Source organism: Danio rerio, chromosome 22 (genome assembly GCF_049306965.1).
Source record: "Danio rerio strain Tuebingen ecotype United States chromosome 22, GRCz12tu, whole genome shotgun sequence".
Lineage (NCBI taxonomy): Eukaryota > Metazoa > Chordata > Actinopteri > Cypriniformes > Danionidae > Danio > Danio rerio.
This window is the reverse complement of record NC_133197.1, coordinates 9,316,535-9,341,047: the sequence shown is the minus strand read 5'-3', so window position 1 is coordinate 9,341,047 and position 24,513 is coordinate 9,316,535. Positions and strand designations below refer to the sequence as shown.

General features: G+C 33.9%; 1 protein-coding gene across 4 annotated transcripts in view; it reads left to right on the top strand.

The window, feature by feature from the left end:
- Window positions 1-24,513, top strand: part of si:ch73-286h23.3 — a 192,114-nt gene that overhangs the window by 39,264 nt on the left and 128,337 nt on the right. For all 4 annotated transcript variants that reach the window (XR_659521.4, XM_073937299.1, XM_005173997.6 and 1 more), the window contains 9 exons: window positions 2,397-2,567; window positions 3,925-4,092; window positions 5,850-6,023; window positions 8,818-8,988; window positions 10,041-10,208; window positions 11,786-11,959; window positions 18,302-18,472; window positions 19,518-19,685; window positions 21,343-21,516. Coding sequence is in view for 3 of the 4 variants with exons in the window: in XM_073937299.1 (XP_073793400.1) it covers window positions 2,397-2,567; window positions 3,925-4,092; window positions 5,850-6,023; window positions 8,818-8,988; window positions 10,041-10,208; window positions 11,786-11,959; window positions 18,302-18,472; window positions 19,518-19,685; window positions 21,343-21,516 (1,539 nt within the window). In the remaining variant the exon portion in view is untranslated. The remainder of the gene's footprint in view (window positions 1-2,396; window positions 2,568-3,924; window positions 4,093-5,849; window positions 6,024-8,817; window positions 8,989-10,040; window positions 10,209-11,785; window positions 11,960-18,301; window positions 18,473-19,517; window positions 19,686-21,342; window positions 21,517-24,513) is intronic.

Below are 24,513 nucleotides of genomic sequence, written 5' to 3'. Positions count from 1 at the left end.
ATTTGTGCTTACTATTTGCTCAAGAGAAAAATAAGTTTAATTTCTGAATGTTTAAATACAAATTTGAATAAATGTTGGAGTAACTTAATAAATTTTTTATACTTAATATACTTTTTAACTAACACTCACTGCATTTTAGCAGTAAGAAGCTATGATACAGATTATTGAGCTGAATTTTGACAACAAAATTAAATCGCAAATCAAATCACAATCACAATATCTGTCAAAAAAAATTAGCAATTACAATTTTCCCCAAATCGCACAGCCCTAGTTCCAGGTAATTAATGCACGTGATTAATTTGAAATATGTAACGTGTAAAAAAAATAATAATAATACAAATAACGCAGTTGCAGTTTTTTTTATTTCCTGTTGTGGCCGATGTGTGTTCAGGGTCTTCGCATCCATAGAGGCGACCTAGGCGGCTGCCTTGGGCAGCAGAATAATGAGCGAACCCCCGGTCCTCACTTTCATCCGCTACACCCACCCCCTCATTCATGGTCCTCGCTTTCATTAGCAGAAAGGTTACTTTCTTTTTTATTTTTGGGTTGAGGGCGGCAAAATTGCTAATTGCCTAGAGCGCCAGTTCAGCTTGCTCCGTGTTTAACGTGCAAAGAAATTTGGATAAGACCAAGGACGCGCTTTTAGAAGAAAAGTTTCAGTATAAAAAATTAATGTCACATCACCAGGCAATTCTGTGTTTCCTCCAGAGTTTCATGCAATTTCGGGTGTTTTATTTTTAATCTTTAGACTTCAACTGCAGTTCAGCAGTTCACTCTCATTCAGCATATTTTCATTCAGGATGTTTTAGTGGAATTTGATACCGCATAGTGAACGGAAAGAAAAACCTTCGCATTTCGGGACTCGCGTGATCTTTTAAAGTACCATAATCAAAAATCGCTGCTTACATGGTAGACTCCTAATCAGTATTATCTTAATCATAAAAGCAGAGTATTGGTGTCCATGTAAATGTACTCAGTGAAAATGGCAGATGAAGTCACAAGCTTTCAAAGACGGCCCTATTATCTGCCTTTAAGCTGCTTCCATGAGCCTGCACATTTCATTTTTCATTTTTCCTCCCTACACGCAACTTTTGTAAAACATTTGCTTCACATTGCTGTGTCAGAATCCTTTCTTGTACAATACAGCCATATTTTGGAAGGTTCAGTTTAAGCAAAATTGATGAACGCGATCGTGCGTGTTGATGAACCTGAAGGGATCTCTCGCTTACCGGGTGCGCTGTACTGCGTGCGTTGTGTGTGTGTGTGTGTGTGTGTGTGTGTGTGTGTGTGTGTGTGTGTGTGTGTGTGTTTGTAGTCCACTTGGAATCCTACATGGAAATATTTTTTGTTTGTTATTGGCATTAATTGATTTGAAATTAAAATAGCACTTACATGCCTGTGTTTTTATTTCTGTAATAAATATGACGTTTCGTGATTAATCATGATTAATTACAAAAAAAAGTGTGATTAATTACGTTAACTTTTTTAATCATTGACTTCCATCATTTCTTTGCCTACCTTTAAAATGTGGGTGGGGTGGGTAATATTACACCATCTTTTTTTTTGAGGACTACACTACTGTACGTTGCCATTGTGTTGAAACAATGTTCATTCAGTAATAAGAGAATGTTATCTTAATAAAGGTTACTTTATGGTAATGATACTGATTTAGAGGGCTAAAACTGTTTATAAAAATAATAAAGCCGAAACGTAAGTAGTAGTACTAGTAAGAAGTAATATTATTTTAGATATTTTAGTAGATATTTTGAAATGATGTGTAGTTAGTGAATGCAATTACACCCTTTCATATTGAAATGAGGGTGACGCAATGGCGCAGTAGGTAGTGCTGTCGCCTCACAGCAAAAAAGTTGCTGGTTGAAGCCTCGGCTGGGTCAGTTGTCATTTCTTTGTGGAGTTTGCATGTTCTTCACTCGTTCGCTTGTTTTTCCTCCGGGTGCTCCTGTTTCTCCCACAGTCCAATAACATGCCGTACAGGTGAATGGGGTAGGCTAAATTGTCCGTAGTGTATGAATGGAAATCAGTGTGTATGGATGTTTCCCAGCAATGGGTTGCAGCTGGAAGGGCATCCGCTGCATAAAAACATGTGCTGGTTTACTCCGTTGTGGCGACCCCGGATTAATAAAGGGACTAAGCCGATGAGAAAATGAATGACTGAATATTGAAATGTTAAGTGTATGTAAACAAGGAACACTTTAGGAAGTCAGTTTAATCCTGCAGCTCAACTTTGACATATATATATATATTTTTTTTTTGTCAAGGTGTCATAAATAGATTAATCTTGTCTTCTAGCAAATGTTTTTTTTTGCATGTGTTGTATTGCAGTAAACAGTGACAGTAGTTGAGAACTGACTCCTGCTTGATCTTCTCTTCTTCAGGTTTTTGAGTCCTGCTGCTGATGAAGGCTGTCAGTTTGTGACTGGAATTGTGGGTAAAAACCTGTTACTCGTGATAGAACTGAATCTGAGTGATCGTAAACTAGGAGACACACGAGTGAATCAACTCTCTGCTCTACTGCAGGACAAACACTGTAGACTCAACACACTCATGTGAGTATTTTATGGCTCGTTTCCACTGACTGGTATTGTACGGTTCGGGTCGGTAAGGGTCACCTTTATCAAGCTTGCGTTTCCACTACCAAGGGTACCCTTTTGGTGGGCGTAGTGTATGACAGAAAGTTTCAGTTGATGTCATTCTCGCTGGAGAAAATGTCTGCCATATGGGTCGCTCACATATCATATGAGAAGCACTTCTCACAAAACAGATGCTTTATACACATAAATACATGTGTATAAATGTTTATTACTAACATTTCTATTAACATGAGTTGATTATAACTGCAGATTAATGACAGTGTGAAATGGCCTACTATAACGTCTGTAATAAAATAAAATAAATAAATGCAACATATTTGAACACATACAGCCCCTTACAGTCTCCGACATGTTACCTACTACAGAAGAACTACACACAGCAGACTTATTTGTTTATGTTCAAAAACAACACTATATATAGCCCACGTTATTATATGTATATATAATTCCTCTGTAATCTCTCGGCTGTGTGTGTATTTTAAACATGGTGGCTCTTTTGTTTACATTCTGGCTTGTTGCGTAAGCGAATGACGTATCTTGGTAAACCTATAGCGTTCAGCTGTGCGTCTAGCTCCGTCTTTTGGTACCATTTCTCGTTTTTGGTAGCCTTTCGAAAGGGTGCTGAAAAAGTAGTACGGTATGGTTCAGTTCAGTATGCGTTTTGACAGTGGAAACGGCCATAAAAGCATACCGAATCGAACCATACCGTACCACTCAGTGGAAACAGGCTATTACATCAGTAAACTTGTTGTTTGACGGCAGCTAGCTCTCTGCAGCTCTCACATGGTCACCACTGAAGCTAAGCAGGGTTGTGCCTGACTATTAACTGATTATTGCTGATGTTGAGGTGTTAATGAAGCTAATTCCAGGGTACCTTTGTCTCTACAAAAGTAGTACATCCTACTAGATGTAAAGCCATATGGAGCACATGACGAGCACATGTCCCAGGAGTCATGAAAAGAGTCTTGTGAGGCAATTAATTAGGTTTCCTGTTAAAAGTTTTGTAAAGCCCCATTGTTGGTTGATTACATTGTGCTCAAATTTTGTAAAGGGTCCCCAGCTATGGACAAAGTATTGGTGAAAATAGGCAAATCAATTGGCTCTCTGTTATCTGTAATGGGTTCTCCTATGGGTTAATGCCCTCGAGGCAGTTCTATATGACCAGAGAATGTGGTGCCTGACCAAGATTTTTAGATTGAGTATTGGACTTGATCTGATTCCTCGATATGCCAGTGAGTTGTCAAATTGTCTTACATAAAATTTAATTAACTCTCAATTATTGGAATGAATCAGTGTTGGTGTTTATTTTCAGGCTCATTAAGTGTGATCTAACAGAGAAAAGCTGTTCAGCTCTGGCTTCAGTTCTCAGATCAGACTCCAGCAGTCTGAAGGATCTTGACCTGAGCAATAATAATCTGCAGGATTCAGGAGTGAAGCTGCTCTCTGATGGACTGAAGGACAGTAAACTGGAGAAACTCAGGTGAGCTGATGTCTAATACATTCAATATTTCTGGATCTTTGTTTTTGAGAAGTGAAGATTTTATTCCCGAAACAAATAAATTAACCCTCTACTGCATGGCGTAACCATATGGAAACATGATACTTATGTTCTTTTCCCTGCCACTGTTTCTTTAAGACCAACAAAATTTTTATTTTTTTGTCGGAAAGAGAAGACCTTAGTGTAGCCAATGATGTGCTTTGGTTAAGTCACATGACATGCAATGTTTTTCTGTAGAGCGATTTCTGATAGACTGATGTTTAATGTGAGTAGTTGCTAAATGCAAATGTAAACGTCAAAAAAAAAACAAAGGATCAAATTATGTCAGATCCACAAAAAATCTGAAACATCACCTCCAGTAAGTTATGATGACATATTTACAACTCAAATTCTTTTAAATAAAATTAGTTTTTGTAAATCGATCAAATGTGTATTTTGCCAAATGACAACACTGTGCAGTAGTGGAACATGCAATATTGCAATGGGCTAGCTGGCTAGCAAGGTCAGCTGTGAACTTTTAAGTTTTAACAATAACAACATGAATGCTAGTAATATAATGTTGATTGGTCATGTGTTAATGCCATTTGCATTATGGATAATATAGTTTTGATGGCAATACTACTTTTGAATAGATATAAATACAGGAAACAGTGTATTAGTGAGCACCACCTTGTCCTATGGTAAGTGAAAGAAGAAAAGGAACTGGCTCTTCCTGTAGATGAAAATGAGGATGAGATCGATTTTAGTGACCATGAGAAGGATGCAGACTGGGCATTTGATAGAGACAGTTCAGATAAGATAGGTGTAATATAGTATATTGTATAATATATAAACATTGTTAGCTAGTAGCTACATTAATCTGATGCATCTGGATATATTAGACTTGTTATTTATTTGTAAAACAATTACTGGAGAAAATAGTTATATATATATATATATACTGAATGTTGTATATATGATAATACAATATTATGACAGTTTTCAATAATATTCAGCAAAAAAGAATGGAATAAAATGAAAGCTGTTGGAATATGAGTTGTTGGAAATTGTGTATAAGGTGTTATTTATAAGTTCTTTGTTAAAGCTCATAATACTGCAACAGCAATTAAATTATTTCAAACTAAAAAAATTATTAATTATATGTAAAGTTTTAAATTTGAAGTTTTTAAGTTAGATCTACTGTTGGACGTTGTTGCCATATGGCAACATTTCATAAAGTACCTTAAAGATTTTTTTTTTAAGTTTTTCTTACAGCTCTTCAAGATTAAAAAAAGAAAAACAGTGATATATATATATATATCTACATTTTTTTCCTACAAATTTCTCATAATGCGTGAGGTAGAGGGTTAATTTTTTTGTCATTTTTAGATATCAGGTTTTTATGTTGTGTAATAAAAAATACAACTGAAAAAAATAGTTCTTAAAAATACTACATACAGTAGCTACCTGTTTTTGCCAAACAACTCTTCATATTCAGTTGTGTTTAGCAACTTTCATTTCTGGAGTAAAACTTTGCTAATAGTTTAATTTAATTAAGGTATTTTCTAAAATTCATTCTGTTTCAATCATTTCTGTTTCAGACTTTTAGATGTTTTAGTATAATGCAGTCAATCAACATACACATGAGCCTATGGTGCCTAAAATTTACCTAAAAATGTGTTTATTTTTAGTGATTTTGAGTTTTGTGTATAAACATGAACTACAGTCTTATATTTATTTCTGAGTTTTATTTTCTGTAGTTATTCAGACTGCAATATAAGTGAAGAAGGTTATAAAGCTCTGGCTTCAGCTCTGAGATCAAACCCTTCACACCTGATAGAGCTGGATCTCAGAGGAAATGATCCTGGACAATCAGGAGTGAAGGAGCTCACTGACTTACTACAGGATCCACACTGTACACTGAAGAAACTGAGGTGAGACATGAGGAGAATAAAAGTGAATTATTTAGACAGTAGTCTATGAAACAAAATTAATGCCAAAAGTATTGAATTAAAAAGCTTGATGGTTAGCACAAACTGAACAATATAATACACTGAATTAACAAGTTCTTGCATTTTAATGACTTGCATTCCAAGGTTTGTATTTTTAAGTCCTGAAATTTAACTTAGCTGTTTATTTAAGCTGTGAATATTTCAACGAAAAATATTTCAAACACGTTTTCATACTTATCAATTCAACAATTCATATTTAATTTCCAGATTTCACTTACAAAATATTCAATACCCTTTACAAATATGATGTATAATATTCAAAAGGCAATTTTCAGTTCATTTTATTTCAGTTCAAATATTCGCTTCCATAAATTCAATGGTTCAAATTTGACTGTTTCAATTCAACATTACATCTGGGCACTGCAGGAAAAGCAATAGATTGCAGATTGAAGATCACCAGCTGCTCTTTCACCAGCAGGGGTGGAGATGGAATAATTTAAGTTTTTTAACCCAGTAAATAGGCAAGAAAAAAGCTAATAAAGGCACAAAAGTAGCATTTAATATTAATATCATATTAATATCAATATTAATATTAATAAAATACAAACGGTCGCTGAAAAGTTATTAGACTCAGTCAGTTATGGTAGACTATTATCAAACCATAGGCTACCCATTTTATTACTTATAATTGGCTGAGACATGCCACTTTTGCGTTAATACCTTTTTCTCGCCTATAAGCTACATAACAATAAAACAATATCTGGACGAACTAAAGACATTTTCCAAACGTTTAACCATGGCTGAACCCCAAAAATTAGAAGAAGAGAAAGGCAGGCAGAGTGAAGGCTAAAAAGGATAAATAGAAATATTAATTCAGAATCACAGATGACTTAAGCGCAATAGCCTAAATAAATGCCATAAAATAATAATATTAATAATCAAAACAACAATAATAATAATTTGAATAATGAAAATATATAGCCTATCCAAATCCTGCCATAGCTGCATTTAAACAGTGCAAGCACTTCATAGTCTAATGACCCCTTACGGTTGGTTATGCCATATATTAGAAGGTTCTGTATGAATAACTGACAGTCGCTCCTTAATGCATTTGCTCGTTATGTTCAATGATTTGAAATTACACTCTGTGTCTAACAGTTCCAAGTAAACTGTTTTGTGTGAGATTCATAAAATCTAAATTTCAGGACTTAAAAATACAAACCCTGGAATTCAAGTTAATGCAAGAACTTGTTAATTCAGTGTATTCTTTTTTCAGTTGTGTTATTTAACAAGCATTTTATTTCAATACTTTTGGCATTGATTTTGTTCCATAATAGTCTGTCACTAAAACAATATAATAGACAATTTGTTGCATCAAAATGAATCATGACAAATGTCAGTAGAGTTTAGTTGTGGTGCAATATTCAGTACAAAATATTAAACCTAGTAATGGGTCACTGGATGTGAGGTTACTCTTTATTGTGATGCTTTGATATAAAAGTGCTAAAACATTGCCCTTAATAAAAGTACTGATAATGCACAATCTGTGTTCTTGTGGAGCCTCTAGAAAGCCTATTAGTCAAGTAGTTACATTTTCACTGAACACACTTAAATTAAAAGTCCATCAGCTCAGATTGACTGTAAATCTTTGACTCTACAGCAGGTCTGAGAGACTCCAGATCTTCACAAACTTGCAGCTTCACAAAGCAAACATTTCTGAACATGTTTAGTTTAAAGCCAGAAACATTTTAAGGCTTTAGTTTTACTCTGTATTTACCTGGATTATGTATGTATTGAGCTTGGACTATTGATCTCTGGACAGTTTGGTCCTTCAGAGTTTGGTTCAAGACTGTCACCCCATTTTTAGCTGTTAGTCTGCAAATGCAGATTTAGAAAAAAAAAATGAAGAAAGAAACGAGTAAGACATATTACTATCAGGTCATATTTACATGTTGTCATAAAGAACAACATTTTGCAGACTAGAAATGATAAATCCGAATCGCTCAGTTACAAAAAACATGTTTTTAGATCATGTGTATTTCTCAATATGCGTTCTTAAGTGAACTTGTACCCATACCTGCCAACACTCCTGTTTTTCCCGGTAATCTCCTGTATTTCACACCCACCTCCCACCCATCTCCTATATTGTTCCATATCCTGAAAATCTCTTCCCCCCCTTCATCAGCTTTTTGGTACAGTCTCACTTTAAGTGGACCAACGGGAAAATCTCCCAGATTTTATGATCCAAATGTTGGCAGGTATGCTTGTATCCTTATGTTCTTGTGTAACGCCATAATCAAGATCGCAAGAACGGAGGACGCTTGAAAGTACCCGGATTTGTTTTTGATTTCAATGATGCATTTATTGCAGACTTGTTCATTCAGTAATAAGAGAATGTCATCTTAATAAAGGTTACTTTATGGTAATGATACTGTTTTAGAGGGCTAAAACTGTTCATAAAAATAATAAAGCACAAACAAAAGTGTAAGTAGTAGTACAAGTAAGTAGTAATATTATTGCAGATATTTTAGTTAGATACGTTGAAATGATGTGTAGTTAGTAAATGCAATTACACCCTTTTATATTGAAATGTTTAGTTTATGTAAACAAGGAACACTCTAAGAGGTCAGTTTCATCCTGCTGCTTAAATTTGACTTTTTTTTTTGTGAAGTTGTCATAAATGGATTAATCTTTTCTTATCAGCATGTTTTGTAATGCAGCAATAAACAGTGAAAGTAGTTGAGAACTGACTCCTGCTTGATCTCCTCTTCTTCAGGTTTTTGAGTCCTACTGCTGAAGAAGGCTGTCAGTTTGTGACTGGAATTGTGGGTAAAAACCCGTTACTCCTGAAAGAACTGAACCTGAGTAATGTTGAACAAGTAGACACAGGACTGAATCAACTCTCTGCTCTACTGCAGGATAAACACTGTCAGATTAACACACTCATGTGAGTATCTTACATCAGTCTACTTGTTGTTTGCCGGCAGCTAGCTCTCTGCAGCTCTCACATGGTCACCACTGAAGCTAAGCAGGGTTGTGCCTGACTATTACCTGATTTTTGCTGGTGTTCAGGTGTTTATGAGGCCAGCAGGGGAAGCTCAACTGGTCGTCTGTGTGGGTCCTAATGTTTTAGTATAGTGATGTGGACTCTATAGTGTCAGTGAGCACCGTCCTTTGGATGAGACATTAAACTGAGGTCCTGACTCTCTGTGGTCATTAAAAGTCTCTGGATGTCATTTGAAAACAATAGAGATGGGACCCCCCTGCTGCATAACTATCTTACATCAAATGTTATAAGACGACTATTGTTTGTACTACTAGTTTTTAATTTACACCAAAGTATTGCAAATGTCTCTTGCTTTTGTTTAGTACCATACATACATTTCAGACGCATACAGAAGGTTTCATCTGCTACAAGGGTTTAAAATACATTGATTAACTTGGTTGCAACAAACACATAGTATATGACGAAAGCTATGGCATAGTATTCAAAGATATCATTGGCTTAATGTTAAAATTTAAGTGATTGTCTTTCATTCATATGCATTAATTCCAGAGTTCCTTTGTCTCTACAAAAGTAGTACATCTAACTAGATGTAAAGCCACATGGAGCACATGACGAGCACATGTCCCAGGAGTCATGAAAAGAGTCTTGTGAGGCAATTAATTAGGTTTCCTGTTAAAGTTTTGTAAAACACCATTGTTGCTTGATTACATTGTGCTCAAATTTTGTAAAGGGTCCCCAGCTATGGACAAAGTATTGGGTGAAAATAGGCAAATCAATTGGCTCTCTGTTATCTGTAATGGGTTCTCCTATGGTTTAACGCCCTCAAGGCAGTTCTATATGACCAGAGAATGTGGTGCCTGACCAAGATTTTTAGATTGAGTATTGGACTTGATCTGATTCCTCGATATGCCATTGAGTTGTCAAATTGTCTTACATAAAATTTTATTAATTCTCAATTATTAAAATGAATAAGTGTTGGTGTTTATTTTCAGGCTCAGTAAGTGTGATCTAACAGAGGAAAGCTGTTCAGCTCTGGCTTCAGTTCTCAGATCAGACTCCAGCAGTCTGAAGGATCTTGACCTGAGCAATAATAATCTGCAGGATTCAGGAGTGAAGCTGCTCTCTGATGGACTGAAGGACAGTAAACTGGAGAAACTCAGGTGAGCTGATGTCTAATACATTCAATATTTCTGGATCTTTGTTTTTGAGAAGTGAAGATTTTATTTCCGAAACAAATAACTTAACCCTCTACTGCATGGCGTAACCATATGGAAACATGATACTTATGTTCTTTTCCCTGCCACTGTTTCTTTAAGACCAACAAAATTTTTTTGTTGTTGGAAAGAGAAGACCTTAGTGTAGCCAATGATGTGCTTTGGTTAAGTCACATGACTTGCAATGTTTTTCTGTAGAGCGATTTCTGATAGACTGATGTTTAATGCGAGTAGTTGCTAAATGCAAATGTAAACGTCAATAAAAACAAAGGATCAAATTATGTCAGATCCACAAAAAAAATCTGAAACATCACCTCCAGTAAGTTATGATGACATATTTACAACTCAAATTCTTTTAAATAAAATTAGTTTTTTGTAAATCGATCAAATGTGTATGTTGCCAAATGACAACATACATGAGATGGATTTTAGTGACCATGAGAAGGATGCAGACTGGGCATTTGATAGAGACAGTTCAGATAAGATAGGTGTAATATAGTATATTGTATAATATATAAACATTGTTAGCTAGTAGCTACATTAATCTGATGCATCTGGATATATTACACCCGTTATTTATTTGTAAAATAATTACTGGAGAAAATAGTTATATATATATATATATATACTGAATGTTGTATATATGATAATACAATATTATGATAGTTTTCAATAATATTCAGCAAAAAAGAATGGAATAAAATGAAAGCTGTTGGAATATGAGTTGTTGGAAATTGTGTATAAGGTGTTATTTATAAGTTCTGTGTTAAAGCTCATAATACTGCAACACCAATTAAATTATTTCAAACTAAAAAAAATTATTAATTATATGTAAAGTTTTAAATTTGAAGTTTTTAAGTTAGATCTACTGTTGGACGTTGTTGCCATATGGCAACATTTCATAAAGTACCTTAAAAAGATTTTTAAGTTTTTTTACAGCTCCTTAAAATTAAAAAAAGAAAAACAGTGATATATATTTATATATATATATACATATATATATATATATATATATATATATATATATATATATATATATATATATATATATATATATATATATATATATATATATATATATATATATATATTGTTTTTACAAATTTATCATAATGCGTGAGGTAGAGGGTTAATTTTTTTGTCATTTTTAGATATCAGGTTTTTATGTTGTGTAATAAAAAATACAACTGAAAAAAATAGTTCTTAAAAATACTACATACAGTAGCTACCTGTTTTTGCCAAACAACTCTTCATATTCAGTTGTGTTTAGCAACTTTCATTTCTGGAGTAAAACTTTGCTAATAGTTTAATTTAATTAAGGTATTTTCTAAAATTCATTCTGTTTCAATCATTTCTGTTTCAGACTTTTAGATGTTTTAGTATAATGCAGTCAATCAACATACACATGAGCCTATGGTGCCTAAAATTTACCTAAAAAATGTGTTTATTTTTAGTGATTTTGAGTTTTGTGTATAAACATGAACTACAGTCTTATATTTATTTCTGAGTTTTATTTTCTCTAGTCTTTCAGATTGCAATACAAGTGAAGAAGGTTATAAAGCTCTGGCTTCAGCTCTGAGATCAAACCCTTCACACCTGATAGAGCTGGATCTCAGAGGAAATGATCCTGGACAATCAGGAGTGAAGGAGCTCACTGAGTTACTACAGGATCCACACTGTACACTGAAGACACTGAGGTGAGACATGAGGAGAATAAAAGTGAATTATTTAGACAGTAGTCTATGAAACAAAATTAATGCCAAAAGTATTGAATTAAAAAGCTTGATGGTTAGCACAAACTGAACAATATAATACACTGAATTAACAAGTTCTTGCATTTTAATGACTTGCATTCCAAGGTTTGTATTTTTAAGTCCTGAAATTTAACTTAGCTGTTTATTTAAGCTGTGAATATTTCAACGAAAAATATTTCAAACACGTTTTCATACTTATCAATTCAACAATTTATATTTAATTTCCAGATTTCACTTACAAAATATTCAATACCCTTTACAAATATGATGTATAATATTCAAAAGGCAATTTTCAGTTCATTTTATTTCAGTTCAAATATTCGCTTCCATAAATTCAGTGGTTCAAATTTGACTGTTTCATTTCAACATTACATCTGGGCACTGCAGGAAAAGCAATAGATTGCAGATTGAAGATCACCAGCTGCTCTTTCACCAGCAGGGGTGGAGATGGAATAATTTAAGTTTTTTAACCCAGTAAATAGGCAAGAAAAAAGCTAATAAAGGCACAAAAGTAGCATTTAATATTAATATCATGTTTTGGTCATTATAAGTGATAAAATGAGTGAGTAAAATGAGCAAATTATTTTTGTGTCATGGTTGTGTAGAGGAAAGGGGCGAGAACTCAAGTGCAGAACTAAATGGGATTTTATTAATAGCAAAAATAAAATAAACAGCAAAATAAACTACCCCGAGGGGGAAAACATTAACAAAACAAATAAATACACACACAAACGGGACTAGACAGGCTGGCAGGGATCAGAACTGGAAACACTACAGGAACAGGAGAACGAAACATATAATAACAAACTGGCACAGGACAGCAGACATGAGGAGAATATAAGGAGGAGGAAATTACCACTTAAACAGATGAACATAATTAACTAATAATGGGTTAACAAGGAGGGTGGGAATTGACAATAGACGGGAGAGCGCATGACACAGAGACAACACAAGCCATGCGCTCACATAAAACAGGACAAGAACATGCAGCCAATGAAAGAACTCATTAACAACATGACAACACAAGCACATGACCGCAAAGTAAACACAGAGCCACGGATTAATAAAGGGACTAAGTCGACAAGAAAACGAATGAATGAATGAATGAATGAATCTGAGCTTGTGCATAATTATGAATGTGAGAAGTAAAAGTCGTGACATTACTCCTGGCCATAATGGCAAAGCATAAGAATACAAGAGTGTTGCCATTATTATATTAATATTATTATATTAATCATGACATATTTCATGCTTGAGCCTTTATGAATAACACCTCACTGTTTAAAGATTGTTAAAAGAATGATGAAAATTAATGGCTTTTTAAATAATATATTTGATTTAACTTGTGTGAGCTTATCAATATCCAACACTAATTTAGCAAAAATGCATCCAGAATCCTAAAAAATTTACTTTGTCACAGAAAGCAAAAATGCAGATTTTTATACAGATTTTTTTTTTTAAAACAAGAAAAAAGAAAACATTAACTACCCTTAGCAATTGTTTATTTAAATATGATCATCTTAAAATATAAAATAAAAACATAATGGCTGGACTTTGTTAAATCATAAAACACACTTGCAGAAAAGAGTTGATAGAATAAATTAGTAAATTCATTCTCTGCCAGTATATGGCGATAATAGCTCAGTAATAACCCCATGATGACGAACACTGAGCTGCTTTGCAGGAACCACTCAAAAATTTATGTCAAACCACGCATTCTAAACATTATCTCATGAAATTAGCTGAAGTGACAACTATATTAAATTTAAACCAGTTTATTTAAGTTTAGATGTTTAATAACTGCAAAAAAAGATTAACATTGCTAATCATAAAATACAAACGGTCGCTGAAAAGTTATTAGACTACAATAAAAACTGTTCAAATAAGGGATTTCTTAAAAACAAATTAAAGTCAGTAATGATAGACTATTATCAAACCACAGGCTACTTTATTTTATTACTTATACTTGGCTGAGACATGCCACTTTTGCATTAATACCTTTTTCTCGACTATAAGCTACATAACAATAAAACAATATCTGGACAAACTAAAGACATTTTCCAAACGATTAACCATGGCTGAACCCTAAAAATTAGAAGAAGAGAAAGGCAGGCAGAGTGAAGGCTAAAAAGGATAAATAGAAATATTAATTCAGAATCACAGATGACTTAAGCGCAATAGCCTAAATAAATGCCATAAAATAATAATATTAATAATCAAAACAACAATAATAATAATTTGAATAATGAAAATATATAGCCTATCCAAATCCTGCAATAGCTGCATTTAAACAGTGCAAGCACTTCATAGTCTAATGACCCCTTACGGTTGGTTATGCCATATATTAGACGGTTCTGTATGAATAACTGACAGTCGCTCCTCAATGCATTTGCTCGTTATGTTCAATGATTTTAAATTACACTCTGTGTCTAACAGTTCCAAGTAAACTGTTTTGTGTGAGATTCATAAAATCTAAATTTCAGGACTTAAAAATACAAACCCTGGAATTCAAGTTAATGCAAGAACTTGTTAATTCAGTGTATTCTTTTTTTCAGTTGTGTTATTTAACAAGCTTTTTATTTCAATACTTTTGGCATTGATTTTGTTCCATAATAGTCTGTCACTAAAACAATATAATAGACAATTTGTTGCATCAAAATGAATCATGAAAAATGTCGGTAGAGTTTAGTTGTGGTGCAATATTCAGTACAAAATATTAAACCTAGTAATGGGTCACTGGATGTGAGGTTACTCTTTATTGTGATGCTTTGATATAAAAGTGCTAAAACATTGCCCTTAATAAAAGTACTGATAATGCACAATCTGTGTTCTTGTGGAGCCTCTAGAAAGCCTATTAGTCAAGTAGTTACATTTTCACTGAACACACTTAAATTAAAAGTCCATCAGCTCAGATTGACTGTAAATCTTTGACTCTACAGCAGGTCTGAGAGACTCCAGATCTTCACAAACTTGCAGCTTCACAAAGCAAATATTTCTGAACATGTTTAGTTTAAAGCCAGAAACATTTTAAGGCTTTAGTTTTACTCTGTATTTACCTGGATTATGTATGTATTGAGCTTGGACTATTGATCTCTGGACAGTTTGGTCCTTCAGAGTTTGTTTCAAGACTGTCACCCCATTTTTAGCTGTTAGTCTGCAAATGCAGATTTAGAAAACAAAAATGAAGAAAGAAAAGACTTAAGACATATTACTATCAGGTCATGGTTACATGTTGTCATAAAGAACAAATTTTTGCAGACTGCAAACATGTTTGAGATCATGTGTATTTCTCAATATGCGTTCTTAAGTGATCTTGTATCTTTGTGTAGTTGTGTAACGCCATAATCAACCGACAAAGTTCAGCTCTAAAACGTCAAGACATGACTTATTTACAGTGGTGTAAGGTAACTAATTACAAGTACTCAAATTACTGTAATTGAGTGGTTTTTCTCAGAAATTGTAATTTAATAAGTTTTATAAATGTGTACCTTTACTCTTCCTTGAGTACATTTTTAGTGCAGTAATTGGTACTTTTACTCCACTACTTTCCTTCAACCTGCAATCACTACTTTATTTTTGTTGTCTATGGGTATTCGAAAAATCAGTCCTGTGATTTCTGTCCAATCAAATCGCGCACAGAAGGCAAATCTCCTCATAATGAGCTACCTCAAGACATTTATAATTGCAGCAAACTGTTTGAAGGCATTAAAAGGGTCCGATGATTCTGATGAATAAATGTCAGTAGTTTACATCAATATGATGTTGGTTTAAGATGTTGACTCTACGTTGGATAATCTCCAACAAATATCAACGTCATTTGACGTCATTATTGGATATCAAAATAATGTTACCCTTAGACGCTGACTAGACATTGAATTTTGGTCACCTGACATCACAACCTAAATCTATCCTAATATTAACGTGTTATGATGTTGTGTGCCTGCTGGACAATAACTAATTGCACTACAGAATGTTACATTTACATTCACAAATTACATGTAAACACATCAGCTTTAACAGCGTAATACTCACTACTCTTGAGTACTTTAGAAAGGGCTACTTTTTACTCATTCTTTGAGTAATATTTACAACAGATACTTTTACTCTACTTGCACTACATTTTTAGGCATGTAATGATACTTTTACTTGAGTATGATCCACCACTGCTTATTTATCTCAGAAGTTTCCCTAAATGAGACAGTGAAAGTGCAGTTTTCACCAGAACTTTTGTTGATAAATGCATAAAGACATTAAGGGTGTTTATTTTCTGATATTCGTATTAACATTAAAATCTGTGTCATTTGTATTGTGCAAAATTTCTTTGTAAGGCTTTTGTGCATTTTATATATATATATATATATATATATATATATATATATATATATATATATATATATATATATATATATAAATATTAAAATGGAAATAAAACAATTAATTGTTGTATGAATGCTGTAATATTAAAAAAGCCCCTGTTATGGGTTTTCAAAAATGACCTTTCATGCAGTGCATCACACAGCTCTAAGTGAAAAGAAACATCTTAAATTTAAAGGCTTAAATTAAAGGCTTAAATCTGAAAGTGCATCATGTTTAAAACTCTTGATTCATCTATAAAACAGTGGACTCTTAGTGCTTCAAATGAATCGCCACTGTAACAAGTCTTTACCTGTGTTGGCGAGAAGTCGATATGGAACTCAAGCCCCGCCCATTGGTTGCATGCGCAAATGAGGGAAAATTTAAACCCCCGGTCCCGCCCACAAACACTGTAGAAAGAAAAGGAGGAAGACACTGTAGCAGATCTCTGCTGAATCACGTCGCGAAGACGCTGTGCTCTGAAGTGTGAGGAAAAGTTAGTGTTATTTTCCCTACCCAAAGATGAGGCTATGGAGAGTCAGTGGTTGAATTTTATTTTTGCAAAAATACCTCAGCATTATAGCCCAGCCTTGTGCTGTGCTATAGTTCAGCTTTTGCCACTGTGTGGATTAATACTGAATGTGTGTAACTGTTTTTACTTATGGTTAAGAATAGAGCAATATGCTGGTGTTAAACTGCATTGTCTTAATGCACTCCTACATTGGGTTCACACATACACTCTGCACTCTGACTACTTGATAATAAGTCGTGCTGGGCATTTCTCTCTGTGTCAAGCTGAACGCAGTCGACCAATAACAACAGACTGGTCATCGGACCAGTCAGCGCTGATTAGTATCACGCTAAGGAGGGGTTTTGCAACAAATGAATCACTGAACAATTCATATGGGAGTCGCTGGGATAATTAGGTAAATAAAAAAGCATATCATAAGAAAATGATAATGTGTTTTTTGACCTTGCATGCATGTCTGCCTGTTGTTGGAGACCCTTAAAAATATGACCCTTTATAATGCATAAATGGGCTATTTAAGCAATATTTCATTAAAATGCGTGAAAATCAGGTGACCAACAGCTGCATCTCATTCCTCACAGGATGCATTTCAGTTCTTGCAGTCTTCAGAGTTTGTTCTTCCAAGGTAACTTGGCAGGATCATTCTCCACGAAAATGCAAGTCCATTCTCTTGGAAATGAGAAACACTTCCAAAATCGAGAAAGCCATTAGAAATTCTAATTTCACCATTGTGTTGAAACTATGTTCATTCAATATTAAGGGAACGTAATCTTAATAAAGAAAATAATTTTATGGTAATGATACTGGTTTAGAGGGCTAAAACTGTTTATAAAAACAATAAAGCACAAACAAAAGCATAAGTAGTAGTACAAGTAAGTAGTAAAATTATTTCAGATATTTTAGTTAGATATTTTAAAATGATGTGTAGTTAGTAAATCGTCACCTTAGAATAATAAGGTTCTATCTGACATTTTTGTCAAAATTGAGTTATTGACATATTCTTATTAAATGACAAATTATTTACATTTTGGGATGTTTTTTTTTGTAAGTTGTTTACATTAAGGCTTTTTATTTAAAAAATACAAATGTTACACATATACTGTCTGCTATGGAATGCAAAAACTTTAAAGCTCAATATCTCAAAATCATTCAGAACGCAGATAGGACCTTATAATTCAAAGGTGATGAAATGTAATTACACCCTTTTATATTGTAATGTTTAATTTATGTAAACAAGGAACACTCTAGTAGGTCAGTTTCATCCTGCTGCTTAAATTTGATATTTCTTTGTTTTTCTCTTTTCTTTTTTTGTGTGAAGGTGTTATAAATAGATCAATCTGGTCTAATCAGCATGTTTTGTAATGCAGTAAGTTGAGAACTGACTCCTGCTTTATTTTTCCCAGGTTTTTGAGTCCTACTGCTGATGAAGGCTGTCAGTTTGTGACTAGAATTGTGGGTAAAAACCCGTTATTCCTGACAAAACTGAACCTGAGAGGTCGTAAACTAGGAGACACACGAGTGAATCAACTCTCTGCTCTACTGCAGGATAAACACTGTAAACTCAACACACTCATGTGAGTATCTTACATCAGTAAACTTGTTGTTTGCCGGCAGCTAGCTCTCTGCAGCTCTCACATGGTCACCACTGAAGCTAAGCAGGGTTGTGCCTGACTATTACCTGATTTTTGCTGGTGTTCAGGTGTTTATGAGGCCAGCAGGGGAAGCTCAACTGGCCGTCTGTGTGGGTTCTAATGTTTCAGTATAGTGATGTGGACTCTATAGTGTCATTAAACTGAGGCCCTGACTCTCTGTGGTCATTAAAAGTCTCTGGATGTCATTTGAAAACAATAGAGATGGGACCCCCCTGCTGCATAACTATCTTGCATCAAATGTTATAAGACGACTATTGTTTGTACTACTAGTTTTTAATTTACACCAAAGTATTGCAAATGTCACTTGCTATTGTTTAGTACCATACATACATTTCAGACGCATACAGAAGGTTTCATCTGCTACAAGGGTTTAAAACACATTGATTTACTTGGTTGCAACAAACACATAGTATATGACGAAAGCTATGGCATAGTATTCAAAGATATCATTGGCTTAATGGTAAAATTTAAGTGATTGTCTTTCATTCATAGGCATTAATTCCAGAGTTCATTTGTCTCTACAAAAGTAGTACATCTAACTAGATGTAAAGCCACATGGAGCACATGACGAGCACATGTCCCAGGAGTCCGAGCACATGTCCCAGGAGTCATGAAAAGAGTCTTGTGAGGCAATTAATTAGGTTTCCTGTTAAAAGTTTTGTAAAACACCATTGTTGCTTGATTACATTGTGCTCAAATTTTGTAAAGGGTCCCCAGCTATGGACAAAGTATTGGTGAAAATAGGCAAATCAATTGGCTCTCTGTTATCTGTAATGGGTTCTCCTATGGTTTAACGCCCTCAAGGCAGTTCTATATGACCAGAGAATGTGGTGCCTGACCAAGATTTTTAGATTGAGTATTGGACTTGAACTGATTCCTTGATATGCCAGTGAGTTGTCAAATTGTCTTACATAATTTAATTAACTCTCAATTATTGGAATGAATCAGTGTTGGTGTTTATTTTCAGGCTCAGTAAGTGTGATCTAAGAGAGGAAAGCTGTTCAGCTCTGGCTTCAGTTCTCAGATCAGACTCCAGCAGTCTGAAGGATCTTGACCTGAGCAATAATAATCTGCAGGATTCAGGAGTGAAGCTGCTCTCTGATGGACTGAAGGACAGTAAACTGGAGAAACTCAGGTGAGCTGATGTCTAATACATTCAATATTTCTGGATCTTTGTTTTTGAGAAGTGAAGATTTTATTTCCGAAACAAATAAATTAACCCTCTACTGCATGGCGTAACCATATGGAAACATGATACTTATGTTCTTTTCCCTGCCACTTTTTCTTTAAGACCAACATAATTTTTTTTTTTGTTGGAAAGAGAAGACCTTAGTGTAGCCAATGATGTGCTTTGGTTAAGTCACATGACATGCAATGTTTTTCTGTAGCTCGATTTCTGACAGACTGGTGTTTAATGTGAGTAGTTGCTAAATGCAAATGTAAACGTCAAAAAAAAACAAAAAAAAAAATCAAATTGTCAGATCCACAAAAAAATCTGAAACATCACCTCCAGTAAGTTATGATGACATATTTACAACTCAAATTCTTTTAAATAAAAATTAGTTTTTTGTAAATCGATCAAATGTGTATTTTGCCAAATGACAACACTGTGCAATAGTGGAACATGCAATATTGCAATGGGCTAGCTGGCTAGCAAGGTCAGCTGTGAACTTTTCAGTTGTTACAATAACAACATGAATGCTAGTAATATAATGTTGACCATGAGAAGGATGCAGACTGGGCATTTGATAGAGACAGTTCAGATAAGATAGGCGTAGTATAGTATATTGTATAATATATATAAACATTGTTACCTTGTAGCTACATTAATCTTTCATGCATCTGGATATATTAGACTTGTTATTTATTTGTAAAACAATTACTGTAGAAAATAGTTATATATACTGAATGTTGTATATATGATAATACAATATTATGATAGTTTTCAATAATATTCAGAAAAAAGAATAGAATAAAATGAAAGCTGTTGGAATATGAGTTGTTGGAAATTGTGTATAAGGTGTTATTTATAAGTTCTGTGTTAAAGCTCATAATACTGCAACACCAATTAAATTATTTCAAACTAAAAAAAATATTAATTATATGTAAAGTTTTAAATTTGAAGTTTTTAAGTTAGATCTACTGTTGGACGTTGTTGCCATATGGCAACATTTCATAAAGTACCTTAAAAAGATTTTTTTTTAAAGTTTTTCTTACAGCTCTTCAAAATTAAAAAAAGAAAAACAGTGATAAAAAAAAAATATATATATATATATATATATATATATATATATATATATATATATATATATATATATATATATATATATATATATATTTTTTATTATTATTATTTTTTTTTTTTTTACAAATTTATCATAATGCGTGAGGTAGAGGGTTAATTTTTTTTGTCATTTTTAGATATCAGGTTTTTATGTTGTGTAATAAAAAATACAACTGAAAAAAATAGTTCTTAAAAATACTACATACAGTAGCTACCTGTTTTTGCCAAACAACTCTTCATATTCAGTTGTGTTTAGCAACTCTCATTTCTGGAGTAAAACTTTGCTAATAGTTTAATTTAATTAAGGTATTTTCTAAAATTCATTCTGTTTCAATCATTTCTGTTTCAGACTTTTAGACGTTTTAGTATAATGTAGTCAATCAACATACACATGAGCCTATGGTGCCTAAAATTTACCTGAAAATGTGTTTATTTTTAGTGATTTTGAGTTTTGTGTATAAACATGAACTACAGTCTTATATTTATTTCTGAGTTTTATTTTCTGTAGTTATTCAGACTGCAATATAAGTGAAGAAGGTTATAAAGCTCTGGCTTCAGCTCTGAGATCAAACCCTTCACACCTGATAGAGCTGGATCTCAGAGGAAATGATCCTGGACAATCAGGAGTGAAGGAGCTCACTGACTTACTACAGGATCCACACTGTACACTGAAGACACTGAGGTGAGACATGAGGAGAATAAAAGTGAATTATTTAGACAGTAGTCTATGAAACAAAATCAATGCCAAAAGTATTGAATTAAAAAGCTTGATGATTAGCACAAACTGAACAATATAATACACTGAATTAAGTTCTTGTATTTTAATGACTTGAATTCCAGGGTTTGTATTTTTAAGTCCTGAAATTTAACTTAGCTGTTTATTTAAGCTGTAAATATTTCAATGAAAAATATTTCAAACACGTTTTCATACTTATCAATTCAACAATTCATATTTAATTTCCAGATTTCACTTACAAAATATTCAATACCCTTTAGAAATACGATGTATAATATTCAAAAGGCAATTTTCAGTTCATTTTATTTCAGTTCAAATATTCGCTTCCATAAATTCAGTGGTTCAAATTTGACTGTTTCAATTCAACATTACATCTGGGCACTGCAGGAAAAGCAATAGATTGCAGATTGAAGATCACCAGCTGCTCTTTCACCAGCAGGGGTGGAGATGGAATAATTTAAGTTTTTTAACCCAGTAAATAGGCAAGAAAAAAGCTAATAAAGGCACAAAAGTAGCATTTAATATTAATATCATGTTTTGGTCATCATAAGTGATAAAATGAGTGAGTAAAATGAGCAAATTATTTTTGTGTCATGGTTGTGTAGAGGAAAGGGGCGAGAACTCAAGTGCAGAACTAAATGGGATTTTATTAATAGCAAAAATAAAATAAACAGCAAAATAAACTACCCCGAGGGGGAAAACATTAACAAAACAAATAAATACACACACAAACGGGACTAGACAGGCTGGCAGGGATCAGAACTGGAAACACTACAGGAACAGGAGAACGAAACATATGATAACAAACTGGCACAGGACAGCAGACATGAGGAGAATATAAGGAGGAGGAAATTACCACTTAAACAGATGAACATAATTAACTAATAATGGGTTAACAAGGAGGGTGGGAATTGACAATAGACGGGAACAAACACAAACACGAGTACAAGAGCGCACGTTCGAGGCACGCAGAGCCCACGCGGCCGCATTAAGCAGGAGCGCGCACGCTCTGCGCACACCCACAACGGTGCGCGCACACACTGAGACAGACACAATGACAGAAACAAGTGCTCAACCCAAGAAAACTCTTCAAGAAAAAAAGACAGGACTTGACAGGCAGATGTGTCCGGACTCTGCCACCAAAACAAGAATTTACATGACCAGAGTGGCAGAAACCTGACAGTTTTGGTCATTTATATTTGCCCTTAAGGAACGGAAGCCAGCTGGTGATTGCGTAAACCTCACTCCTCTGATTCAGTGACAAATGTTGTTCTTCAATCTTTAGCCTCCTCGCTGGCTCGTGTCCTGCTCGGACCGGTGGGGTTACATTCACATAAACCATCTTTTGTCAACTATGATGTCACACATTCTCTATCTTTATTAACTCTTTCTTTCATAGACATAAAGTTTTATATTGACAGCTAAAGAATATAAGCGTAAGAGAAACAGGAGGAAATATTATAATAATACATTAATAATGCAATCCTGTTCACACATACACTCATACAGGGAGGTTCTCCCTGCATTCGTGTGGGTTTCCTCCGGGTGCTTCGGTTTCCCCCACAGTCCAAAGACATGCGGTACAGTTGAATTGGGTAGGCTAAATTGTCCGTAGTGTATGAGTGTGTGTGTGAATGTGAATGTGTGTGTGGATGTTTTCCAGAGATGGGTTGCGGCTGGAAGGGCATCCGCTGCGTAAAAAACTTGCTGGATAAGTTGGCGGTTCATTCCGCTGTGGCGAACCCGGATTAATAAAGGGACTAAGCCGACAAGAAAACGAATGAATGAATGAATGAATGAATGAATGAATGAATGAATGAATGAATGAATCTGGGCTTGTGCATAATTATGAATGTGAGAAGTGAAAGTCATGACATTACTCCTGGCCATAATGGCAAAGCATGAGAATACAAGAGTGTTGCCATTATTATATTAATACTATTATATTAATTATGACATATTTCATGCTTGAGCCTATATGAATAACACCTCACTGTTTACCGTTTCCGAAAGTCGAGCTGTCGGCGCAAAATTTTGCTTGTAAAATTGTTAAAAGAATGATGAAAATTTATGGTTTTTTAAATAATATATGTGATTTAACTTGTGTGAGCTTATGAATATCCAACACTAATTTAGCAAAAATGCATCCAGAATCCTAAAAAATTTACTTTGTCACAGAAAGCAAAAATGCAGATTTTTATACAGATTTTTTTTTTAAAAACAAGAAAAAAGAAAACATTAACTACCCTTAGCAATTGTTTATTTAAATATGATCATCTTAAAATATAAAATAAAAACATAATGGCTGGACTTTGTTAAATCATAAAACACACTTGCAGAAAAGAGTTGATAGAATAAATTAGTAAATTCATTCTCTGCCAGTTTATGGCGATAATAGCTCAGTAATAACCCCATGATGACGAACACTGAGCTGCTTTGCAGGAACCACTCAAAAATTTATGTCAAACCACGCATTCTAAACATTATCTCATGAAATTAGCTGAAGTGACAACTATATTAAATTTAAACCAGTTTAAGTTTAGATGTTTAATAACTGCAAAAAAAGATTAACATTGCTTATCATAAAATACAAACGGTCGCTGAAAAGTTATTAGACTCAGTCAGTTATGATAGACTATTATCAAACCATAGGCTACCCATTTTATTACTTATACTTGGCTGAGACATGCCACTTTTGCATTAATACCTTTTTCTCGCCTATAAGCTACATAACAATGAAACAATATCTGGACGAACTAAAGACATTTTCCAAACGTTTAACCATGGCTGAACCCCAAAAATTAGAAGAAGAGAAAGGCAATGGATGGCTTGAAAGAGAAAGGATGGCTAAAAAGGATAAATAGAAATATTAATTCAGAATCACAGATGACTTAAGCGCAATAGCCTAAATAAATGCCATAAAATAATAATATTAATAATCAA